Raw genomic sequence first — 23605 nt, 5'->3', positions numbered from 1 at the left:
GTTGTTCAGTTAAGCAGTGTGCATGTAAATTTTGTTTCATTACTAATCTAGAATATTTATATCACTGTTACCTTCAGTTGGTTTAAATAGTCTTCAATTTGTCGTGTTTCTTACTCTAGCAGGGTTGGTTTTAATGTCATGTGTTTTATTTAGGAAGAACTTTTTGTTCTGAGAAGAAATTTGTCCAAGGGAACAATTTCCAGATTGAGGAGACTTTAATAAAGAGACTGTTTCCAAAGGTGTGGGCAGGGTATAGGGAACCCATAAGGGACTAGGGCAGCACCTGGGCTAGTGCCTATGGGTGGAGCTGTTACTATCCTTCCCCCAGGGGTAAGAGGAGGGCATAGTTACTGGAGCCCAGAGTGAGAGAGAGAGTTGTGTAGAGAGGGATCCTGACAGAGCTATGATGAGGGATGCAGCCAGTTCCTGGGGACTTGGCAGGCAGGATAAATACCCTGACCTCGCTGCTTTTCCACCTTCCACGTCTCCCTTTGGCCAAACTCAGCCAGAGGGCAAAGGAGCCCATGGATGCAGTCCACGTGGGTCAGCTTTTTGGGGCACAGACCACTGTGGAGAGGGTGGGTCTGGAGAGGGTGAAGGCTCTGGTCATTTCCCACCCAGTGCTCTTTACATAAGGTAGTGGGGCAGGGGGTGGAGAAACAGTGAACGTGAAACATAGCTGCTGCTGCCCCGCTGCCACCAGTAACAAGGTCTGTGATGTCATTGGTCATGGGTGGCTTCTGTTTCCCCCCAGTCCATGTCTCTTTGCTGCTGGTGCCTCTGCTGAATAGTGGGATGAACCAGACCTTTCCTGCTGTGGGATTGGAGTCATTGGTGTTTTGCTGTTACTGAGTTGTCACAGCTGGCCCTCAAGGACAAGGACCCTTGGCCTCGTGCTTCTCCTGCCCTCTGAGTCTCCAGTCAGTGCCTAGTATTGGTCAGAACACAGCTGGAAGCCAGAGAGCAAAAAGGCTTGTTGTTGTAATCTGTGTGTAGGCCAGCCTCCTGGGGCACAGTGCGGGATGGCAGAGGGACAAACGAAAGCTCTTCAGCATAGTCCCTATTCTAGAAGCCAGATCCATTTACTCCAGCCCACTTCCTGACTAGGTCGTTTCAGGATCATGCCAAATATGAACAGTCTGTCCACTCTCTCATTGGCCTTCTTCGAAAAATAATGAAAAGAACTGTGCTTACTAACTGAAATGCATTGATGTAGTAAAATGAACCAGAAACCTGAAAAAACATCCCTACTTTTAAAGCTCATGCTTCGAGGTGTTTTCATGGCTGCAATTAACTTTTTGAGGCTTTGTATTTCTGTAGATGCAAACAGAAGTTCCTAACCTTTCGTGCAGAAAAAGACAGTGTTTGTACACATAAAAGGAACAGCTAATACCATTATTTGTCTATTTTGTGTTAAGTGCTTTATGTGCTGTGTTCACTCCTGTACTTCTCATAATGATTATGTGAATAGGATTGTGATGTTATCCTTATTTCACAGATAAGGATGCCAAAGCTTAGAGAGGTTAAAGTAACCTGTCCAAGATGAGGGCACTGTGAGAACTTGAACATCCAGGTCCCTATGATTCCTAAGCCCCAGCTTCAGACTCTGTTGTGCTGAATATAGTTGTAAGGACTCCGTGTGCATGATTCATTTATCAGTTGTCTATTGAGAGCCTGCTGTGTGCTAGACAGTGTGCTGGGGGCTGGTGGCAGGGAGAAAGATGGCCTGTGCCTTCCCGCTGTGGAGTTAGTCTGGTGGGCAAGGTAAACATTAAACAGTCATTCCCCCAGATATGTGAGATAGACTGTGATGTGTACTGTGAAGAACAGGGGAAGGATACCGTGATTGATGACACTTGGCTGGTGTGCATTTGAGGGCCTTGGAGAAGGCTTCTCTACCGAAGGTTCCGTTCAGCAGACACCTGAAGGCAATTCACTTAAGAGGTTGGGGGATGAGTCCTGAGGTGGGAAGAACTCTTGGAGCTCCAGCCAAGGCACCTCGCCCAGGAAGGTCTGTTTTTGTTTGAGTTACTTTCCATTTGTCATCATCTCAGTCCTGCTTTATAACCCAGCTGCGCTACAGTAGTGCCGTCAGTAAGGGGGAGAAGCAGCGCACAACTTCACTGTGTCTGTTCACTTTGTTGGGTGACATTTCCTGATTCAGAAATGTTTGCTACTTGTAGGAGAAACAATTACAGAACAAAATTCTGTTTACTCTGGGATCTTTATCTCTCTTTGTGTCAGTCTACTTAAATGTCCCGTTCACCACATTTATTGAGTATGTATTATGTGCAGAATTACTGCAGGAATTAAAGATGTGAGCCTCAGACTTTCCCCTCAAGGAGCTGATCGTCTGATGAATGAAGATCAAACTTACTGTCAAACAAATAGCGTGTTTGTCCCAGGAGGGGTTCTGCGGTTTCCTCAGATATGTTGACTATTTCTGACTCTGAGTGTGCATTTGCTTTAATGTATGGTTATGGCTAGAACAAGTCGTTCAGTGATTGTGATCGTTCTCTTTGGCGTTTCTTTTTGTGAAATCTACCGTGTACATTCTCAGGGACGTTAAAAAAATCAAGTGGAAATGAAATAATGGTTCTACACCTGTGCGACAAACTGAGTAACTGGAAGCAGTCACTACATCCGAGCATTGCCAAGTGGTGCCACAGTGACAGTCCTCAGCCGTACCAGGGCACGGGAGGGAAAGCCGTTGGAATGTGAGAAGGCAGGCATCATCTGCCCTCGCCAGCTCCTGGTTGAGTGTCTGCCGCCCACAGGTTGCTTTGCTTTAACTCCATGTGAATTGTTGCATCTCAGTTCACTGCCTATCTGAGCTCCAAGCGTCATTTCACCGGATCTGACAGAAATGGCTGATTTAATAACTATCGTTAATTGATGTTGCTGGAAAGCTCAACGTGGGTGTTTTATTATTAGGAGTTTTGTTTTTTTTTTTCTGTCTCGTAAACATGTAAGGGCTTGCAGAGCAGGTAGATGTTGAGTGACATTAAAATTCTTTCCCAAACTTAATATGTTGCTTAAATGTTTTAGGGAAAACCAGGACCCACAAGATATCTGAGTAAATTTGTAATGCAAGAAGAACAGAAATTTAGAAATTATTAATTATATTAATATTTTTAGTTATTAATATGAAATAAAATGCAAAGCAAGTTTCACTCCTCCCTGTTTCCTGCCAACTTTGCACATTAATTGAGAGTCACAAAATCAAAAACCCAGCGGGAGAACTTGAGGAAGTTTAACCTAGTTGTCCTGTTTCTCTAGAGACAAGCCTTCTGCCTTGAAGAAACTGGAAACCCCATGAAGGCAGAGACTGCCTTAGTCATCACTGCATCCCTGAGCTCACTTAGGCACTGCACGAATATTTACCAAATGACTGGGAAGGAAGAAAACCATCAATTGATTTCATTTTGTTACTACACTACTAAAAGATTTCTCAGTTGTTTTATGAGAAGCCTGAAGAATGACAAAAATGAAACCTGCTTTTTCCAAGGAATCCTCACAGACCTGATAAAAACACTGCTGTGTGTAAGAAAGCCCTAGAATGGGGAATCCAGAGACGTGGGTTCTGGGCTCAGCTCTGCCTCTCAGCCATAGTGTCTTCCTGGGCTTCTTTTTTCTGTCTTCTTTTTTCTGTCGTTTGTAAAACAGGAGCTTTCTGCTTGCCCTGCTTACTTCCCGGAGTTGGTGAGAGATCGAGCAAGGCACAGGGTGCAAAAGTGCTTTGAAAACTGGAAAACAGTGCCTGCTCTGTCACTCACCCTCCTCTAGCAGGAAGGCCAAGCTCAGGCCCTGGTCATCCTCCCCTCTCGCAAGGCCTGCTGTGAACCTGCTGTAATTGTTTTCTATCCTTAGTACTTAATATCATTCCTAGAACACAGTCGTTGTTGAGGAGTAGGCACTCAAAAATATTTATTAATAGATACTGTAGGACTAGTAAACAATTCTTCTCTAAATCATGCTAAATCATGTGTAAGAATAATTCTATTTTATGATGATATTTGTCACGTGTTCTAGTCCATGACATACCCATGACCTCAAAGGGCAACTTGACACCCTGTAGCAGGAAGAAGGTAGGCAGGTTGGTTTATACGTTTCAGTGTGTGCTGGGCCCTTGCGTGTTGCTTTCGACTTCTGGAAATGGAGGGGTAGCTTTTATTTGCCTGCCTGGCTGATTCTCTTACATTTCTTCAGGTAATATATTCACATGGCTCAAAATTGAAGAGCTACTAAGGAGAAGACAGGATCAAGCTCCCCACCTACTGCTGCTTGGTCACCATTTCCCTCCCAGGAAGCAGCTCTCCCTTATCTTGCCAGCTCTGCCTGCCTAAGTGTTGAGTTGCCATAAAGAGATCTTGAAGTTTTTGAGTGTCTTTCATTGGAAGAGAACAACACAGTAGATAAGTAGCCAGTTGTGTTGGGATGAGAAGGGTGTGTAGTGAGAGGTGGTGTGGAAATCTAAGCTAATGTGTTTATTTCTGCCTGCAGTACATCTAGTCTTGCTTTTAGTTGTACAGTTTTGTTTTTTGTTTGTTTGGTTGTTGTTATTTTTGGGGTTTTTTTTTGTTTTGTTTTGAGACGGAGTCTCTATCGCCCAGGCTGGAGTGCAGTGGTGTGATCTTGACTCACTGCAACCTCCGCCTCCTGGGTTCAAGCAATTCTCGTGCCTCAGCCTCCTGAGTAGTTGAGATTACAGGCACATGCCACCATGTCCTGCTAATTTTTATGTATTTTTAGTAGAGACGGGGTCTCACGATATTGGCTATGTTGGTCTCAAACTCCTGACCTCAAGTGATCCTCCTGCCTTTGCCTCCCAAAGTGCTGGGATTACAGGCCTGAACCAGTGTGCCCGGCCTGGTTGCACAGTTTAGAAAGTATTTTTGATTTTCTTGAGCAAATCAGAAATTTTTCACAGCCATGATATAGACATTTTATAAATCTGAGAAGTAAGCAAATTGGACTAAGCTTCCAATCTCTTTCTCCAGCATCTCGAGATCGATAGTCGTAGTTTCAGTCAGTCTCATCTCCTGAAGTAATTAAACAAGCCCCCGTCTGTTTCCACCCACTGCCAAAGGCCTCTGTCTCATCACTGCGGACAGGTATGGAGGGAAATCTTAAATCATTTTCAGATCGTGCAAATGATTCCCTTCTTGGTATCTACTGGGCATTACCCTTTTCCCCAAAAGGTGGTCTATTAATATATGCATTCCTAACTTTTAGATTTTGTACGGGTGGAGAAAATGAACAGCATGTATTTTACACATTGTGTGGGGTAAGTGCTATTTAAATCCGGCTCGAGCTGCTAAGCATCACACTAATATGGGATCACTGGCTAGGGCCCAGATTTGTTGTGTGTGTGTGTTTTTTTTTTTCCTTTTGAGGAGGGGGTCAGTCTTTAGAGAACTAAGCCATCTGTCCAGTAAATTATTTTAAGGTTTTAATAACAAATACTTTGCAATGTATTTGAATGTGTGGAGTAAAAAATTAATGTTTTGCAAAGGCGATATCTTTAGAAATGTCTTCCACATTCTGTTTTGTTATCATTTTAGTATTGTAATCCCAATTTGGTAGCATGCATCTTTGTACTAATGTTTTGCAGAATTAATTAGTTCATTAAAAGCAACATTTTAAAATTGGCATGTCAATAACAGTGTGCTTCTGTAGAAGGTTTTGCTTCTAAGAGGCACTGAGCTTCTACTAAAACAGATGCAGGGATTCTGTAGCTGCATATTAAGCTGGAAGACTATAAAGGATATCTGCAGCTTTCTTTGAGGTTTGTTTTGTGGAGTTCTCTGGTTGCTGCTGTTGGTGACTTTTGATGGCTAAGTAATGAACCCCTGACACCTCACATCTTCCTCTGCTAAAGAGAACTTTGCATTGTAGTTGTTTTATAATGGCCTAATTTGGGTCTGTGTGGCTTACTTTTAATGTACAGTCTAGTCATTCAGGAAATATTTAAGGCATGCTTAGTGGGTGCCAGGCACTGTGGCAAGATACTGGGATTCAGCATCAAAGAAGACAGTCATAGGTTCCCATAGAATTCCATAGGGGAGTTAGGTGTTAAATAGGCACTCAAAAAATTATTTAATGACAAAGAGGACAGGAGCACAAAGCAAATTTAAAAGTATCATAAGAGATAAAATGGGATACACTGACTGATGGGGTGCCAAGGGAACTGTGAGACGGTACTTCCCTGAGGAAGCATCATTTAAGATGAAACTCAAAGACGGAAGCATGAGTAGGAATGACCCAGGCACGGGGGTGAGAATACTTGTGAGAAGAATCTTCCAGAAAGAGTGTGCACAGTGTCCAAGATAGAGTGAGCCTGCTCAGGGACGTGGAAGAAGCCTAGATGAGGCTGTAACAGTCACTGCAGCTGGAGCGAAGGGTCCCCTTGGCCCTCCTAGAACTTGAGATTTTAGTTCACCACTGAGCTGTGCCTTAACAGTGATACAAAAAGTAGGAAGCCCTTTGCTTATACAAACAAGGACATGGGTGTAAAGCATGAGAAATGTGACTTTAGAGGGCAAAAGTGGTTACCCCAATCAGATGACCTCTAAAGTCATGGAGGTAGGTCTTTGATTTGTTGGAAAGATGAGTAACAGTCAGAGGCAGGTGTTTCAAAACAAACATGAAAGATACATGTTGGCAAGAATGTGGAGAAAAGGGAACCCTCGCACAGTGTTGATGGAACTGTAAATCAGTACAGCCATTATGGAAAATAGTATGGCGGTTCCTCAAAATGTTAAAACTAGAACTACCATATGACCCAGCAATTCCGCTACTGGGTATATGTCCATAGGAATGAAGTCCGTGTGTCAAAGAGACATCCCCATCTCTATGTTCATTGCAGTATTGTTCACAATAGCCAAGATGTGGAATCAACCTAACTGCCTATTAGTGGATGAATGAGTAGAGAAAATGTGTTGTACATACACAGTGGAATACCATTCAGCCTGAAAAAGAAGGAAATCTTGTCGTTTACAACAACATGGATGAACCTAGAGGACATTGTGTTAAATGAAATAAGCCAGGGACAGAAAGACAAATATTGCATGATCTCTCTTTTTTTTTTTTTTTTTAAGAGATAGGGTTTTATTTGTCACCCAGATTGGAATGCAGTGGCACAGTCACCGCTCACTGCCGCCTTGAACTCCTGGGCTCAGGCGATCCTCCCATCTCAGCTTCCCAAGTAGCTGGGACTATAGGCACATACCACCACACCCAGCTTTTTTTTTTTTTTTTTTTTTTAGAGACAGGATCTTGCTATGTTGCCCAGGCTGATCTCAAACTCCTGAGCTCAAGCCGTCTTCCTGCCTTGGCCTCCCAGTGCTGGGTTTGTAGGCATAAGCCACCGCACCTGGCCACAATCTCGCTTCTATGTGGAATCTAAAAAAGTTGAACTCATAGAAGTAGAGAGTAGAATGGTAGTTACCAAGGGCTTAGCGTGGGGGTTGGGGAGAGATACTGATCAAAAGATACAAAATTTCAAGTAGGTAAGAGGAATAAATTCAAGAGATCTATTGTATAACACGGTAGCTATAGTTAATAACAATGTATTATATTCTTGAAAATTGCTAAGACAGTGGATTTTAGGTGTTCTCACCACACACATGGAAAAAAAAATGCTAAATATCTAAGGCACTGTATGTGCTGATTAGCTTGATTTAACCATTCCACAATATATGCATATTTCAAAACAACAGGCTGTACATGATAAATATATACAATCTTTATTTGTCAATTAAAAATAAACAAAAACTAGCCTACAGCTCCATCACAGAAACATGATTTAAAGATGATAAGAATTAGTAGATTGTTTGTATCCCCTAGGCCATTTCAGTTATGTTCATTTCTGGCTGCAACAAATATATAAATATATGTATTTTTAATAAAAATAGCTTTACTGAAAAACAAAAGTTAACCATTCAGAAAAGAACAAAAAAGCAAACCAGGGACCACAGTTCCCAGAACACGGCTACAACAGGGATGCTTGTGGGCTGTAAAGGTCTATGAACTGCAGAAGTTTGTAGATAAAATGTTGTACAGACATGTGTTTTAATTTTCATACCTTCTTCAAGGGATCTGTGACTTAAGAAAGACTAAGAACCAGCCGGGCACAGTGGCTCACACCTGTAATCCCAACACTTTGGGAGGCAGAGGCACGCGGATCACTTGAGGTCAGGAGTTGGAGACCAGCCTGGCCAACGTGGTGAAACCCTGTCTCTACTAAAAATACAAAAATTAGCCGGACGTGATGGCAGGTGCCTGTTATCCCAGCTACTTGTGAGGCTGAGGCAGGAGGGAGAATCACTTGAACCCAGAAGGCAGAGGTTGCAGTGAGCTGAGATCGCGCCACTGCATTCCAGCCTGGGTGACAGAGCGAGACTCCGTCTCAGAAAAAAAAGACTAAAAACCGCTGATGAAAGAAATCAGAAAACCCAACAGTCTTTTATAAAGTCCATTCATGGACCCCAGAAAGCCTTTAGGTTTTGGAGGAAATATTTGTGTGTCATTCTAAAGGCTAAAGTAGGATGATTGGGTGCAGATACTAGCAAGTGGATTTGAAACAATCAGACGTCAAACAATGCAAGGGGTTGTCTCATGAGGTGGTGATGGGGGATATTTATGCAGACCACCTGTTGGAGATGCTGTTAAAACCCTAAATTGTTGGGGACAGTGGATGAGAGGACCTCTGAGGTCCTGGTGTTCTTTAGTTCTCAGACTAAGGCCATTGAAAGGAGCAAGCTGGGCTACTTGAAGAAAATTAGAAGTGAACAAAAGTATAGGGCTCTTGAAATCCATTTTAGCCATTTGAGAATGGTTGGATTGTTTCTGATGCAGTGGAGATGTTGAGGCAGTTGAGACTGAAGCTGTCCTTCAGGAAGAGATGGTTGGGTTGGGCTGGGAAAAAATGGATTGGAAACCGTTGAGAGTCTGACCGCAGCTAGGGCAAAGGACAGGGAAACAGAATGCTCTGGTTGTTTAAAAGTTCGTTTTCTATCTGAACATGCTGAAGTTATGGATCATACCTTGATTCGAATCTGTAATTTCTAGAAGTTTGTGTTTCTAGCCCAGTTCTTGGACCATCAAGCCAGCTCATTGACCAAATACTTCAAGGAGAACCAAGCAGCTCTCCATTTTCGAAAGGCTTCTGTAATGTAAATAGGAACAGCAGTCTTTCCAAGTTATTACCCTGTTAACAGGTTGACAGATATGTGCAAATTGTGACTCACTGCTCAATTTGGCACTAAATTAATGTCTTTCCGCGCCGCGTCTGCTCAAGTGTAAACTAGTCACCACTGCTGTGTTACTGCTTGTTTGCCTATATTCCAAAGGTAAAAATTAAAGTAATTTGATTCTGCCACAGAACAGAGTGTAACATATGGTGGAAGTGTAGGAGGGGAGCACGCTGTTCCTACCTGTCCTTAGCCCTGCTCTCAAAGTGGGGCGCCGCACTGCAGAGCCCGCTGCAGACGACAGCAGTGCCCACTGTCTCGGGAGGCAACACTCGGAGAGTACTGCCAGAGACCACCTCCCATATCAACACTCCTTCCCTCAGCGAAAAAAAGAGTGTCATTTTTGTCTCTAGATTTTTAATTTGAGCCTCCAAGCTTTCCTTATTTCTGTCAAGTCACTAGTGGTTGATTTGTGTTTCGAAGGTTGGGTCTGTTTGAAAATGAAGTGTTTTGATTTTTGCCTCGCGAATTTAGACATTGTTTTCCTCAGCTAAAGATGCAACTGACTTTCTCTCTTTCCCTTTTTGGCAAATACATAATGTCACCTGTAGAAAAGAAATTTGCATCTCCTTTGTGTTAGGCATGTGAATGGAAAACAATCTCCTGAAAATGCAGTTTTGCTTCCTACAGTCTTTGAGTTTGCTGAGCTTTGTCTAAGGTCACGGGTTGGGGAAGAAACAACAAGACAAGAACAGCGAAACCCACCTGGATCTCTTCACTTACCCGCGCCATCAGCAGATATTTTCCCTAGGAACTTATTTTTCTTTTGCCATTGCCTTTTCTTAGAGGTAAAAATCTCATCAATAAAGGAATCAAAAATGGTCAGGAACCTTTGTTTGCCCATTTAGAACTCTGGTCCTTACTAAAAGCAAGCAAAGTTAGGTAGCTGGCATGGAATTCTAGAAATCTACACACTGAGCTTGGTTTCTGGCTTTTTGCTTGACCTGAGATCATTGCTTAACCCACCTCATTTCTTTATTTTTCTAGCCTCCTAAGGAAACTAGTTTTCCAGAATGTATCTTGATGCCTTCAAGGTGAAAGGTACAAGAGAAAGCAAATTATGATGTTACCTTTGTGCTGAAGATCTGCATATTCATCTGCTTTCTGCTGTCCAGAGCTATGATGGCTATTGATTGAGGATCAGTTCAGAAGACATCGCCTATCCTCCTCCCCATTAGCATATACTTAGCAATGACCTCCATTCACACAGGACAGTGGATGTTTGCTTCCTGCTGAGTCGGAAGAAACTGGGTTTAAACCACACATATAGATTTAGAAAAGAAGTATATACATGCAGGAATGTTTCCAATGGCCTGGTATAAACTTTGGGCATGACGTTTTTGTCATGTGCCTTCACCATTTCAAGAAACGTCAGGCAGTGATGAAAAATGAGTTCATTTCCTCTTTTCTTCACTTCTCACCCCTTTTGTAGCATTTAAGCTTAGATCCAAGGTTGTGTGTCATGATGCTGTAAATCTAGAAGGAACCACGGGACATGATATGTGGTCAGCCTGTGTCTTAGCCATCCAGGAAAGACTGTTTATTAAACCATTAAAAAATCAGCAGAGGCCGGGCGCTGTGGCTCACACCTGTAATCCCAGCACTTTGGGAGGCTGAGGCGGGCGGATCACAAGGTCAGGAGATCGAGACCATCCTAGCTAACAAAGTGAAACCCCGTCTCTACTAAAAATACAAAAAATTAGCCGGGCGTGGTGGCGGGCACCTGTAGTCCCAGCTACTCGGGAGGCTGAGGCAGGAGAATGGCGTAAACCTGGGAGGCGGAGCTTGCAGTGAGCTGAGATTGTGCCACTGCACTCCAGCCTAGGTAACAGGGAGACTCCATCTGGAAAAAAAAAAAAAAAATCGGCAGAATGAGGCCTTGCCTTTAAGAAATGCCTCTCATTCTTTCTGAGCAAGTTCACTTTTTGGTGCCATATCCTCACAGTATGGTGCTTTCAAGAGATGGGAGATGCTGTTTGGTACTGAGTTCGTAAAAGCCATTCATGTACTTAAAGAATATCAAAGTCTCCCTCGGCCTTCTTTTCTCCAGGATCAAATACCCTTCAGTGCACCTCCACGCCTTCTCACTCATCTCTGCTGCAGTCTGCTTACTGTTGTTGTTGTTTACCGCTGGGCCCTCTCTAATTTTTCCCCTTCCTTCTTCAGCTGAAAGTTTTAAAACTCGACATCACATTCTCTAAGGAAAACCTGATAGGCTTTCCTTAGAGAATAGGTAGGGTCACTTTCTGACTTTCAGAGCTGGCATGTGATGTTTGCTTTTTAACAAATGGCATCATGTTTTCTGCTATCTCTCATGAGCCCCAGGTTCAAACTAAAATCTTTTCATGTTGTGAACAGAGAACTAATCTCCCTCTTACCCCAAGAGAATACACCTTTTATAGGTCCCTAACTTAATGGACATGTAATTTAATTTGTCGTAGCCAATGGATATGAAATCCAATGTAAAATCCTTAATAGATAGTTTTACATGTCAGCTATTATATTATACATCCTCTTTGTGTCCAGTGTGATTGGATGGTGAACACAAATTCTTGTATGATTTTGTTCTCAAAGGACCTGAGCCAGACCCACTCGGTGCTATGGGCTGATGTCTTCACAATGCGCTACCACTGTAGGGAAGAATTTATCCCAGTAAGAGAGGGCATTTTTGCAGAATTGGCCCATGGTGTAAGTGGTAGAACTACCAATCAGGGCACTTACAATTTTTGAGTCCTTTATATGTGCCAATTCTCATGCTCAGTCCTTAATGTCACTGACCTCAATTATTATTAAACCTTAAGAGATACAGGTTTCATCTGGGCTGTAAGAACAGAGGATTCCCTTTCGGTGGGATATCTCCAAGGAAAACATGAAGCTGATAGCTTGCCTGATATGTTTGGAGTAAGAGTCAGGTAGAGAGTTTGGGAATAAAACTGTAACAGATACATAGAAAACTAATCAAATGAAAAGGCGAAACAGGGCTGGGTGCAGTGGCTCTGGCCTGTAATCCCAGCACTTTGGGAGACTGAGGCTGGCGAATCACTTGAGGTCAGGAGTTTGAGACCAGCCTGGCCAACATGGTGAAACCCCGTCTCTACTAAAAATACAAAAATTAGCCAGAAGTGGTGGTGGGCGCCTGTTATCCCAGCTACTTGGAAGGCTGAGGCACGAGAATCGCTTGAACCTGGGAGGTGGAGGTTGCAATGAGCTGAGATAACACCACTGCACTCCACCCTGGGCAATAGAGCAAGACTCAGTCTCAAAAAAGGAAAAAAAGGAAAGGCAAAATAGAAATACAAGAAAACAGAAAGCTGTATAAGTAAATAAATGTAGTCATGAGCTACTATGTAGCTCAGCTATTAAAAATATATGCAGAGATTTTAGAATATAATCACAGACTACTGATTTAAGTAAAAATTGTGATATAACTTGAATCAGAGCACAACCAGGAGATCAGGAATGACTTCAGGTATTTAAAAACAGAAGGAATTGGCTGGGCGTGGTGGCTCACGCTTGTAATTCCAGCACTTTGGGAGGCCAAGGCGGGCAGATCACAATGTCAGGAGATTGAGACCAGCCTGGCCAATATGGTGACACCCCATCTCTACTAAAAATACAAAAATTAGCCGGGCGTGGTGGCGTGTGCCTGTAGTCCCAGCTACTTGGGAGGCTGAAGCAGGAGAATCGTTTGAACCCGGGAGGCGGAGGTTGCAGTAAGCCAAGATCGCGCCACTGCACTCCAGCCTGGGTGACACAGCAATTGTCACGCAAGTTTTCGTCCAAAAAAAAAAAAAAAAAAAAGAAGGAATTTAATCCCGGGAATTGGTTATTGCAGTGATTCAGAGGAGAAGCCTGATGAGACAGTGAGACAGCCCAGAGGTGTGCAACAGCAGGACACTGCTGCCATCCTGGACTGGAAGGACAAAGGGAGGGGGCCATGTTGTTGGAGTCCAGTGACCCAGCAGGTGACACAGCTAAATCCTGACCTCCTATGGAAGAAAATTAATAGTCGTGCCTTAAAATGAAAAATCAAGAACTAGCATTAAAAACACATTATGTGGACATACAGAGGTAAAGACAAAAAGATTTCTAATCCTATTTGCCTTCTTAAAAATGTGTTATGTTGATTTAAAATTACATTTAAAAGCAATGTCTTTCGAATACTATTAATCTGTAGTTCTTAACTGGAGTCGTAGTTCATACATGTTTATTTTTTTCCCACTTAGATATGTTGATGATGTGATCAACCGCATTGACAGGATGTTTCCTGAAATGTCCATCCATTTATCCAGACCCAATGGAACATCAGCAATGCTTCTGGTAAGATCCACTTGACTGATTTGTAGGGATGTTGGGGAAAAAAAATGGACTTCTCAATTAATTGTCTGGTCCTGTGTTGTAGGATCTATGGAATGGGGATTAAATTCCTATTTGATGGTGAATAACATATTTCCTTTACTGGCATTCTGTAGGTTAATAATTCTGCACATTGAACCCTTGCTTTTGAACAAAATTGCAGATCCCATGTAAGAATTAACCAGAGAGGAAAGACACTGTAAGACCATTTTACCTTAAGTCACTTCATGCAACCTCCCAATGTTTTGGTGAATCTGTTTTCTATCTTTCCCCAAAGAAGTATAGTAGACAATAGTGATGCTCAACTGTTGGATCCTGCTAAAGAAAACACTCTCTTAATACAAAACCAGAATATTATGTATTTGAAGAAAGTGTTCTGAGACTTGTGACTGATGACTTCTGGTTTTGCTGTTTCTGATTATGGTTTGCTCTGAACACATCACCTCATAATCTCCTGGTGGATGTTTGTATTTGCATGAATTCATCAAAGACAGGTGTGTTTTGGAAATACAGTGGGATAGAAATGCCAGATTATATTATTAATTAGGAAGTCACAGAGACCTCAATGATGAGAAGCTTTTCTAGTGGTCTGTATAATAACACTTGTATGTGCTTGAAGAATACTTCCCTGAACGCAGATTTTTGAGGAACCACCACATTTTATAAAAAAGCAGAGTTTACTGAATAAGAATGATGGTTTCACTGGGTGTCAGGGAGGTACGGTTCAGGACTGGGTATTTTTTCCATCTATTCTGCTGTTGCTGCTTTGGAGCCTAGTGTGAACTCCCCATATTTTAGCATTTTACTTGTGTGAAATCTTATAAATAGCCAGTCACCCAGGATGAGTTACTATTTACTCCAGCCCATTCATCTTAGGGGAACATTGTGTGTGCATGTGTGTTTTGGTCTTAAGACAGGAAAAGATCTGGGCTTGTTAAATGTTTGTTACTTCGTTTGTGGGGAAAAAAAATCAGTGACATCTACCTGGATAACATGCTACTTAAAAAATTGCTTTCAGTTAAAACATAAAGAATCGCCGGGCGCGGTGGCTCACGCCTGTCATCCCAGCACTTTGGGAGGCCGAGATGGGCAGATCACGAGGTCAGGAGATCGAGACCATCCTGGCTAATGCGGTGAAACCCCATCTCTACTAAAAATACAAAAAAATTAGCCGGGCGTGGTGGCCTATAGTCCCAACTACTGGGGAGGCTGAGGCAGGAGAATGGTGTGAACCCAGAAGGCGGAGCTTGCAGTGAGCCGAGATTGCACCACTGTACTCCAGCCTGGGTGACATTACAAGACTGTCTCAAAAAAAAAAAAAAAAAAAAAAAAAAACTAAAGAAAAGGAGATAATGCTATGTTGTTTTTTTTTCCGTAGAAAAGGGAAACAGTTTTCTTCATATAAAATGTATCTGTCTACAGAGCACAAAATATCATCTGCTTCCAGAGGTTGCAGTGAGCTGAGATCGTGCCATTTTACTCCAGCCTGGGCAAAAGAGCGAGACTCTGTCTCCAAAAAAAAAAAAAAAAGTCTCTCTCAGTTAAGTGTACAAATTGCCCAGATTTTAAGATACCCCAGACCCAGCAGTTGAAACATAAATCCTGCTCTCAGCATACCTGACAGGGTCCCAAAGAGTTAATGAAGATAGAAATGAATGAATGCGTCCTCAGTGAAATAGGTTTGTTCAAATTATTTCTGGGTCATTGAGCTCCCATTTCATGACGAGGGTGGGATTTGGCATTGAAGGGAATGAGCAGAGGGAACAAGATTCCAGGCAAACAGGCTACACAGATGAGTTGCTTCCACCTGAGAAGGCAGGCATGTATTTCACAGTGACAGTCGACCTCGCCTGCTTTCCCATGGAGCTTCTGTCCTAATAGACTGATGAGAGAGTTTAGGGACTCAATTCAAGGCAAGAATCACGTTTCACATCCCCGGTTTATTTACTACCACCAACACCCATCCACCCCCGCTAATTCAGACATGTGCATCTAGGTGCCTACTTGTTATCTTTCTTCAGCGACACAGGAACTCACAGAAGCTGGTGCTTACTTACAGGAACAGTGGTAGGTGATCTGATTTAGAATCAGATTGCCACGGGGTTAACCATACTTTTAACATAATGCCTGCGTTTGGCGTTTACTATTAGAAGTTGGAATTTTATGAGATGGCAAATCTCTAGGCTGTTCACTCCTCCCACATCCATCATGAGGTGGGTGACGGGAATTCCTACCTGGAGGGGGAGCAGGACCAACAGATGCCACCTCCCCCACTACCTACTGCTAGTCACCTGTTCCCTGGACTTCGCTGGTAAAGTTTTGGGGCCTAGACTGTAGGCAGGAGGTGTAGGAAAGAGTTGAAAGTGTTTTCTGGAGATGAACCTGGAATAAATTGAATTAACCGGGAATACACTGTATTCTGGAAGGCTATGGGGAAAGACCAGTTAGGAGGCCGTTGAAGCAGCACTTGAGCACACTCAGCCGACGCCTTCCTTTACCTCCCTTGGCAAATGTCTGAACTGTGCCTGTGCTTTTGAAATACAATGGCATTTCCTCCGGAATTGGCTGGGCTTCCTTGAATGCGGTCAACAGCAACTGATTGACTCACATAAGGAAAGAGTTGGTTTGGGTTTTGCTGTTTGATGGTGCCAGGTGCATGAGACTCAGTGATGAAGCTGACTTGCCAGGCAGGACAAAAACCAGAGTAGCTCCAGGCATGTCAGGAACAAGATCAGGACAATGTTTTTTAGGGGGCCCCATGGCCCAAATGATTCCATATGAACTGCCTTCCATCCCTGTGCATACAATCTGGGAAGAACACTGCTGCTGGCCTAGCCTCCCGTTGCTCTTTGCCCTGAGCCCCGAGGATGGGGGAGTCAGGCCTTGGCAGCCCCACAGAACTGCAAGGAGTGGAGGGGAAGTAATTCCCTAGAGGAATCAGCTGTCTGTATGACACAGTGAACGTCTGTGTGGACAGAGGCTTGTGGCTTACGCAGCACTTGTCTCATCTGATCCTCACTGTGGCCCTCGAGGTAGGGTAGCACCAACTGTGCTCATTTGACAAGTAGGAACTGGAGGAAGTTGTTTCCTGGGCTTGTGCGGTCAGAACACCTATCCCTATCTCCCCAAGCCTCCAGGATGCTATCCTTCTCTTGTCTCTGAGGACAGTTCATGCTGGTGGCAAGTAAGATTTGGACTACCAGGCACCAGGCTGGTGATTTTTTCTTTTCCTTTTTCGTTGTTTTTTTTTTTTTTTTTTTTTTGGAGACAGATTCTCACTTTGTCACCCAGGCTGGAGTGCAGTGTGGCGTGATCACAGCTCATTGCAGCCTCAACCACCTGGGCTCAAGCAATCCTCCCACCTCAACCTCCTGAATAGCTGGGACCACAGGTGTGTGTCACCATGCCTGGCTAATTTTTGTATTTTTTGTAGAGAGGGCAGGCTTGTCTCGAACTCCTGAGCTCAAGTGATGTGTCTGCCTCAGCCTCCCAAAGTGCTGGGATTACAGATATGACCCACTGTACTTGGCCAGTTTTTTCTTAAAAGTTTTAAATTATGTAATTTGATATATACTAAATAATTTATGTAATGTATATGTAAATTATAAAGCTGAGATAAACCCATGAGCTCATCACTCAATTTGAGAAATAGAACATGACCAGTATGACTCCTCCCTAATCCCTGCCTCCTGACCCATGGTCATCTCCACCCTGAGAGGCACCCCCTTCTCATTTTTAAAATGCAGTTCGCCACATGTGCCTGTATCGCTAAATAACGCCTCCTTGAGTTTTGAGCTGTGTAAAAATAGTGTCATACTATGTATGTTGTTTCTGAGATGTATCCCTGATGGTGGTCCTATCTTGCAGTTTGATCATTGTCATCTAATGTCCATCCTGTGACTGTCCACACTTTATCCTTTCTCTTGCCAAGGCACATTGGGGTTGTTTACAGTTTTGCTTTATAAATAATGTTGGCATGAGCATTCTCTTGCATATACCAGGATATTTTTTTTGAAAGTTTTTATTTTAATTTTTGTGGGTACACAGTAGGTGTATGTATTTATGGGGTACATGAGACACTTTGATACAGGCCTGTGATGCGTAATCATCACATCCTGGTAAATGGATATCCATCCTCTCAAGCATTTATTCTTTGTTTTGTAAGTTATCCAATTATACTCTTTTAGTTATTTTTAAATGTACAATTAAATTGTTATTCATTGTAGTCACCCTATTGTGCTATGAAATACTGAGGCTTACTTATTTTTACTAACTACTTTTTGTACCTGTTAAACATCCCCACTATCCTGCTCCCATACTCCCACCCCAACTATCCCTCTCAGCTGCTGGTAACCACCTTCTATCTCCAGGAGTTCAGTTACTTTAATTTTAACCTCCCACAAATAAATGAGACCATAATAAAGTTTATCTTTCTGTGCCTGGCTTATTTCACGTAACTTAACAACGTTCATTTCCACCCATGCTGTTGCAAATGACAGGATCTCGTACTTTTTTATGGCTGAATAGTACTCCATTGTGTATGTGTACCACATTTTCTTTATCCACTCATCTCTTGATGGACACTTAGGTTGTTTCCAAATTTTGGCTGTTGTGAACAGTGCTACAACAAACATGGGGGTGCAGCTATCTCTTCGATATACTGGTTTCCTTTCTTTTGGATATATATGCAGCAGTGGGATTGCTGGGTCATATGGTAGCTCTATTTTTAGGTTTTCTGAGGAACCTCAAAACTGTTCTCCATAGTGGTTGTACTAATTTACATTCCCACCAACAGTATACAAGGGTTCTCTTCTCTCCACATCCTCGCCAGCATTTGTTATTGCCTGTCTTTGGATAAAAGCTATTGTAACTGGGTTTTTGCCGTTTTGTATGTCTTCTTTTTTTTAATCGGATCATTACATTTTTTTTTCCTGTAGAGTTCAAGCTCCTTATATATCCTGGCTATTAATCCTTTGTCAGATGGGTAGTTTGCAAATTCCGTAATATTGCAGATCCATTCTGTGGACTGTGTCTTCACTTTGTTGATTGTTTCCTTTGCTGTACAGAAGCTTTTTAACTTGATGTGATCCCATTTATCCATTTTTGCCTTGGCTGCCTATGTTTATGGGATATTACTCAAGACATTTTTGCTCAGACCAATGTCCTGGAGAGTTTCCCCAACATTTTCTTGTAATAGGTTCATAGTTTGAGGTCTTAGATTTAAGTCTTTAATCCATTTGTATTTGATTTTTATGTATGGTGAGAGGGGTCTAGTTTCATTCTTCTGCATATGGAAATTAAGTTTTCCCAGCAACATTTATTGAAGGGGCATCTTTTCCCCAATGTATGTTCTTGGCACCTTTGTCAAAAATGAGTTCACTGTAGGTGTATGGATTTGTTTTTGGTCTCTCTAGTGTCTTCCATTGATCTATGTGTCTTTTTATGCCAGTACCATGCTGTTTTGGTTATTATAGCTCTGTAATATAATTTGAAGTCAGGTAATGTGATTCCTCCAGTTTTGTTCTGCTCAGGGTAGCTTTTGCTATTCTGGATCTTTTGTGGTTCCATGTAAATTTTAGGATTTTTTTTTTCTATTTCTGTGAAAAATATCATTGATATTTTGATAAGGCTTGTATTGAATATGTATTGCTTTGGGTAGTATGCACATTTTAACAATATTGTTTCTTCCAACCTATGAACATGGAATATCTTTCCATCTTTTTGTGTCTTCTCCAATGTCTTTTATCAGTGTTTTATAGTTTTCATTGTAGAGATTTTTTTTTCTTTGGTTGATTCCTAGGTATTTAATTTTATGTGTAGCTATTGTTAAATCAGATTACTTTTTTATTTCTTTTTCAGACTGTTCACTCTTAGCTTATAGAAATGCTACTGATTTCTGTATATTTTGTATCCTTCAACTTTACTGAATTTGTTTCTCAGTTCCAATGGTTTTTTGGCAGAGTCTAGGTTTTTCCAAATATAAGATCATATCATCTGCTAACAAGGATAATTTGACCCTTTTCCTTTCCAGTTTGGATGCCCTCTATTTTTTTCTCTTGTCTGATTGCTCTAGCTAGGACTTCCAGTATTATGTTAAATAACGGTGATGAAAGTGGGCATCTTTGTCAAGTTCTAAACCGTAGAGGAAAGGCTTTCAGTTTCCCAATTCAGTATGATACTAACTGTAAGTCTGTCATATATGGCTTTTATTATGTTCAAGTATGTTCCTTCCATACCCAGATTTTTTAAGGTTTTTATAATAAAGTGATGTTGGTTTTTGTCAAATGTTTGTTCAGTATCAATTGAAATGATTGCATGGTTTTTGTGCTTCATTCTGTTGATATGATGTTTCACATTAACTGATTTGCGTATGTTGAACCATCTTTACATCCCTGGAATAAATCCAACTTCATCATGATGAATGATCTTTTTAATGTATTGTTGAATTCAGTTTGATAGTATTTGGTTGAGGATTTTTGCATCAATAATCATCAGAAATAGTGGCCTATAGTTTTCTTTTTTGTTGTTGTGTCTTTGTCTGGTTTTGGTATCAGGGTAATACTGGCCTCATAAACTGAGTTTGGAAGTGTTCCTTCCTCTTCTGTTTTTTGGAATACTTTGAGTAGGGTTGGTATTAATTCTTCTTTAAATGTTTGGTAGAAATCAGCAGTGAAGCCATTGGACCATGGGCTGTTCTTTACTGGGAGACTTTTTTATTACTGCGTCAATGTCATTACTTGGTATTGGTCTGTTCAGGTTTTAGATTTCCTCATGGTTCAATCTCGGTAGGTTGTATGTGTCTATGAATTTATCCATTTCCTCGAGGTTTTCCAATTTATTGGCATGTAGTTGCTCATAGTAGCTACTAATGATCCTTTTAATTTCTGTGGTATCAGTTGTAATGTCTCCTTTTTCATCTCTTATTTTATTTGTATCTTCTCTCTCTCTCTCTTTTTTTTTCCTAGTCAGTCTGGCTAAAGGTTTGCCAATTTTATTTTGTGTTTCCATTATCATTTATTTCAAGAAACTTTTCAGTTTCCTTCTTAATCTCTTAATTGACCCACTGGTCATTCAGGAGTATATTGTTGAATTTCCATGTGTTGTATAGTTTTCAAAATTCCCCACGTTACTGCTTTCTAATTTTATTCCAGTGTGGTCAGAGAAGATACTCGATATTCTTTCAGTTTTTTGTTTTTGTTTTTTTTTTAATGTTTTCAGACTTGTTTTGTGACCTAACCTATGGTCTGTCCTTGAGAGTGGTCCATGTAGTCTTACCCTTGAGAGTGATCTGTGTGCTGAGGAGAAGAACGTGTTCTGCAGTCATTGGATTGAAATGTTCTGTAAATATCTATTATGTCCATCTGTTCTGTAGTCCAGGTTAGGTCTGATGTTTCTTTGTTGGTTTTCTGTCTGGAAGATCTGTCCAATCCTGAAAGTGGGGTGTTAAATTATTGTATTGTGGCCTGTCTCTCTCTTTAGCGCTAATGATACTTTCTTTGTGTATCTGGGTGTTCCATTGTTGGTTGCATATATATTTACAATTGTGATATCCTCATGCTGAATTGACCCCTTTAGCATTATATGATGACCTTCTTTGTCTCTTTTTACAGTTTTTGTCCTGAAATCTATTTTGTCTGATATAAGTATAGCCACTCCTGCTCTCTTTTGGTTTCCATTGGCATGGAATATCTTTTTCCATCCTTTTATTTTCAGTCTATGTATATCTTTATAGGTGAAGGCTGTTTTTGTAGGCAGCAGATCAACGGGTCTTGCTTTTTTGTCTATTCAGCTACTCTGTGTCTTTTGATTGGAGAGTTCAGTTCACTTATATTCGATGTTATTGTTGATAAGTAAGGATTTACTTCTTCCATTTTGTTGTTTTCTGGTTGTTTTGAGGTCTTCCTTCCTTTTTTCCTTCCTTCTTTTGTTCCTTTTAGTGAAGGTGATTTTCTCTGGTGCTATGATTTAATTTCTTGCTGTTTATTTTTTGTATATCTATTGTATATTTTCTAATTTAAGGCTACCATGAAGTTTGCAAATACTGTCTTATAACCTGTTGTTTTATTTATTCATTCATTTATATTTTATTTTATTTATTTATTTCAGAGATAAGGTCTCACTCTGTCACCCAGACTGGAGTGCAGTGGCACAATCTTGGCTCACTGCAGCCTTCACCCGGTGAGCTCAAATAATCCTCCCTCCTCAGCCTCCCAAGTAGCTGGGACCACAGATCCACACCACCACACCCAGCTAAGTTTTTGTATTTTTGGTAGAGACAGGGTTTATCTGAAAAAGTCTTTATTTCTCCTTCATGCTTGAAGGATATTTTCACAGGATATACTATTCTAGGGTAAAAGTTTTTTTCCATCAGCACTTTAAATATGCCATGCCACTCTCTCCTGGCCTGTAAGGTTTCCACTGAGAGGTCTGCTGCCAGACATATTGGAGCTCCACTCTTATGTTGCTTCTTTTCTGTTGCTTTGCTCCTTTTAGGATCCTGTCTTTATCTCTGACCTTTGAGAGTTTGATTATTAAATGCCTTGAGGTAGTCTATTTCAGGTTAAAACTGCTTGGTGTTCTATAATCTTCTTGTACTTGAATGTTGCTATCTTTCTCTAGTTTTGGATAGTGATCTGATGTTACCCCTTGGAATAAACTTTCTACCCCTGTCTTTTTTCTCTGCCTCCTCTTTAAGACACTTAGATTTGCCCTTTAAGGCTATTTTTTAGATCTGGATTACCAGGCAGAGACTCGGTTCTCTTCCCTTACTTTCTCCCAAACAAAGGAAGCCTCTCTGTCTCTGTGCTAAGCCACCTGGAGCTGGAGATGAGGTGATGCAAACACTGCTGTGGCCACCACTGCTGAGACTGTGCTGGGTCAGACTTGAGGCCAGCGCAGCACTGGGTCTTGCCTAAGGCTCGCTGTAACTACTACACCTGTGTTCACTCAAGGTGCTAGGACTCTACAGTCAACAGATGGGGAAGCCAGCCAGGTTTGTGTCGTTCCCTTCAGGGCGGCAAGTTCCCCTAGGTCCCAGGTGGGTTCAAAGATGCTGTCTGCGAGCCAGGGATGGGAGTCAAAAACCTTAGAAATCTAGCTGGTACTCTCTTCTACTGCAGCTGAGCCGGCCCTCAAACCACAAGAAAAGTCCTTCCCACGCTTCCCTCCCGTTTCCACAGGCAGAAGAGCCTCTCCCAGTGACCACCACCACCACTGGTCCATGGGGCGTTCTGCCAGGCCACTGCCGACATTCACTGAAAGCCCAGGGGCTCTTCAGTCAGTGGAGAGTCCATAGTGGTTGTACTAATTTACACTCACCATAAAGGCGTGGCAAATGCTGCGGTGCCTGAGACTCACCCTTCAGGGCAGTGGACTCCCCTCTACCAGAGCAGGTCCAGAAATGCCATCTAACAGCCTAGGCCTGGACTCAGGGACCCCAAGAGCCCATTTGGTGCTCTGCCCTCCTGTAGCCAAGCTGGTACCTAAGGGGCGAGGCAAAGTCCCCTTTACTTTTACCTCTGCTTTTCTCCGGCAGAAGGAGTCTCTCCCCAGAGCCACCACGGCTGGGAATGTGCTGGATCTCTCTTGAAGTCAGCACGTCTCAGAGTCTCACCAAGGCCCACGGCATACTACCTGGGTGTCCTGTTGGTTATTCAGGGTCCAAGAGCTCTTTAGTCAGCAGGTGATGGATCCTGCCAGGACTAGGTCCTTCCCTTCAAGGCAGCAAGTTCCCTTCTGGCCCAAGGTGTTGAGAAATTTCGTTTGGAAGCTAGGGCCTAGAATGGGGTCCTCACAACTGCCTGGTGCCCTATCCTGTTGTGGCTGAGCTGGGTCCAAGATGCAAGACAAAGTCCTCTTTACTCTTTGCTCTCCTGTCCTCAAGAAGAAGGAAGGGTCACCTTCATTGCTGTAAACTGTGGTGCCTAGAATTGGGGGAAGGGTGGTGCAAGCACTGCCTTAGCCACCTGGGCTGCTGTCTCCCTAGGTCACGAGCC

General features: G+C 42.2%; 1 protein-coding gene across 5 annotated transcripts in view; it reads left to right on the top strand.

Annotated features, from left to right (window-relative positions):
• MED27 (mediator complex subunit 27) overlaps positions 1–23605 on the top strand; it is a 218652-nt gene that overhangs the window by 128243 nt on the left and 66804 nt on the right. For all 5 annotated transcript variants that reach the window (XM_073022029.1, XM_008005879.3, XM_073022028.1 and 2 more), the window contains exon 4: positions 13481–13574. In XM_073022029.1, the coding sequence (XP_072878130.1) occupies positions 13481–13574 (94 nt within the window). The remainder of the gene's footprint in view (positions 1–13480; positions 13575–23605) is intronic.

Source organism: Chlorocebus sabaeus, chromosome 12 (assembly GCF_047675955.1).
Source record: "Chlorocebus sabaeus isolate Y175 chromosome 12, mChlSab1.0.hap1, whole genome shotgun sequence".
Taxonomy (NCBI): Eukaryota; Metazoa; Chordata; class Mammalia; order Primates; family Cercopithecidae; genus Chlorocebus; species Chlorocebus sabaeus.
Note: the sequence above shows the minus strand (reverse complement) of the source record. Positions and strands in the feature narration are given on the sequence as shown.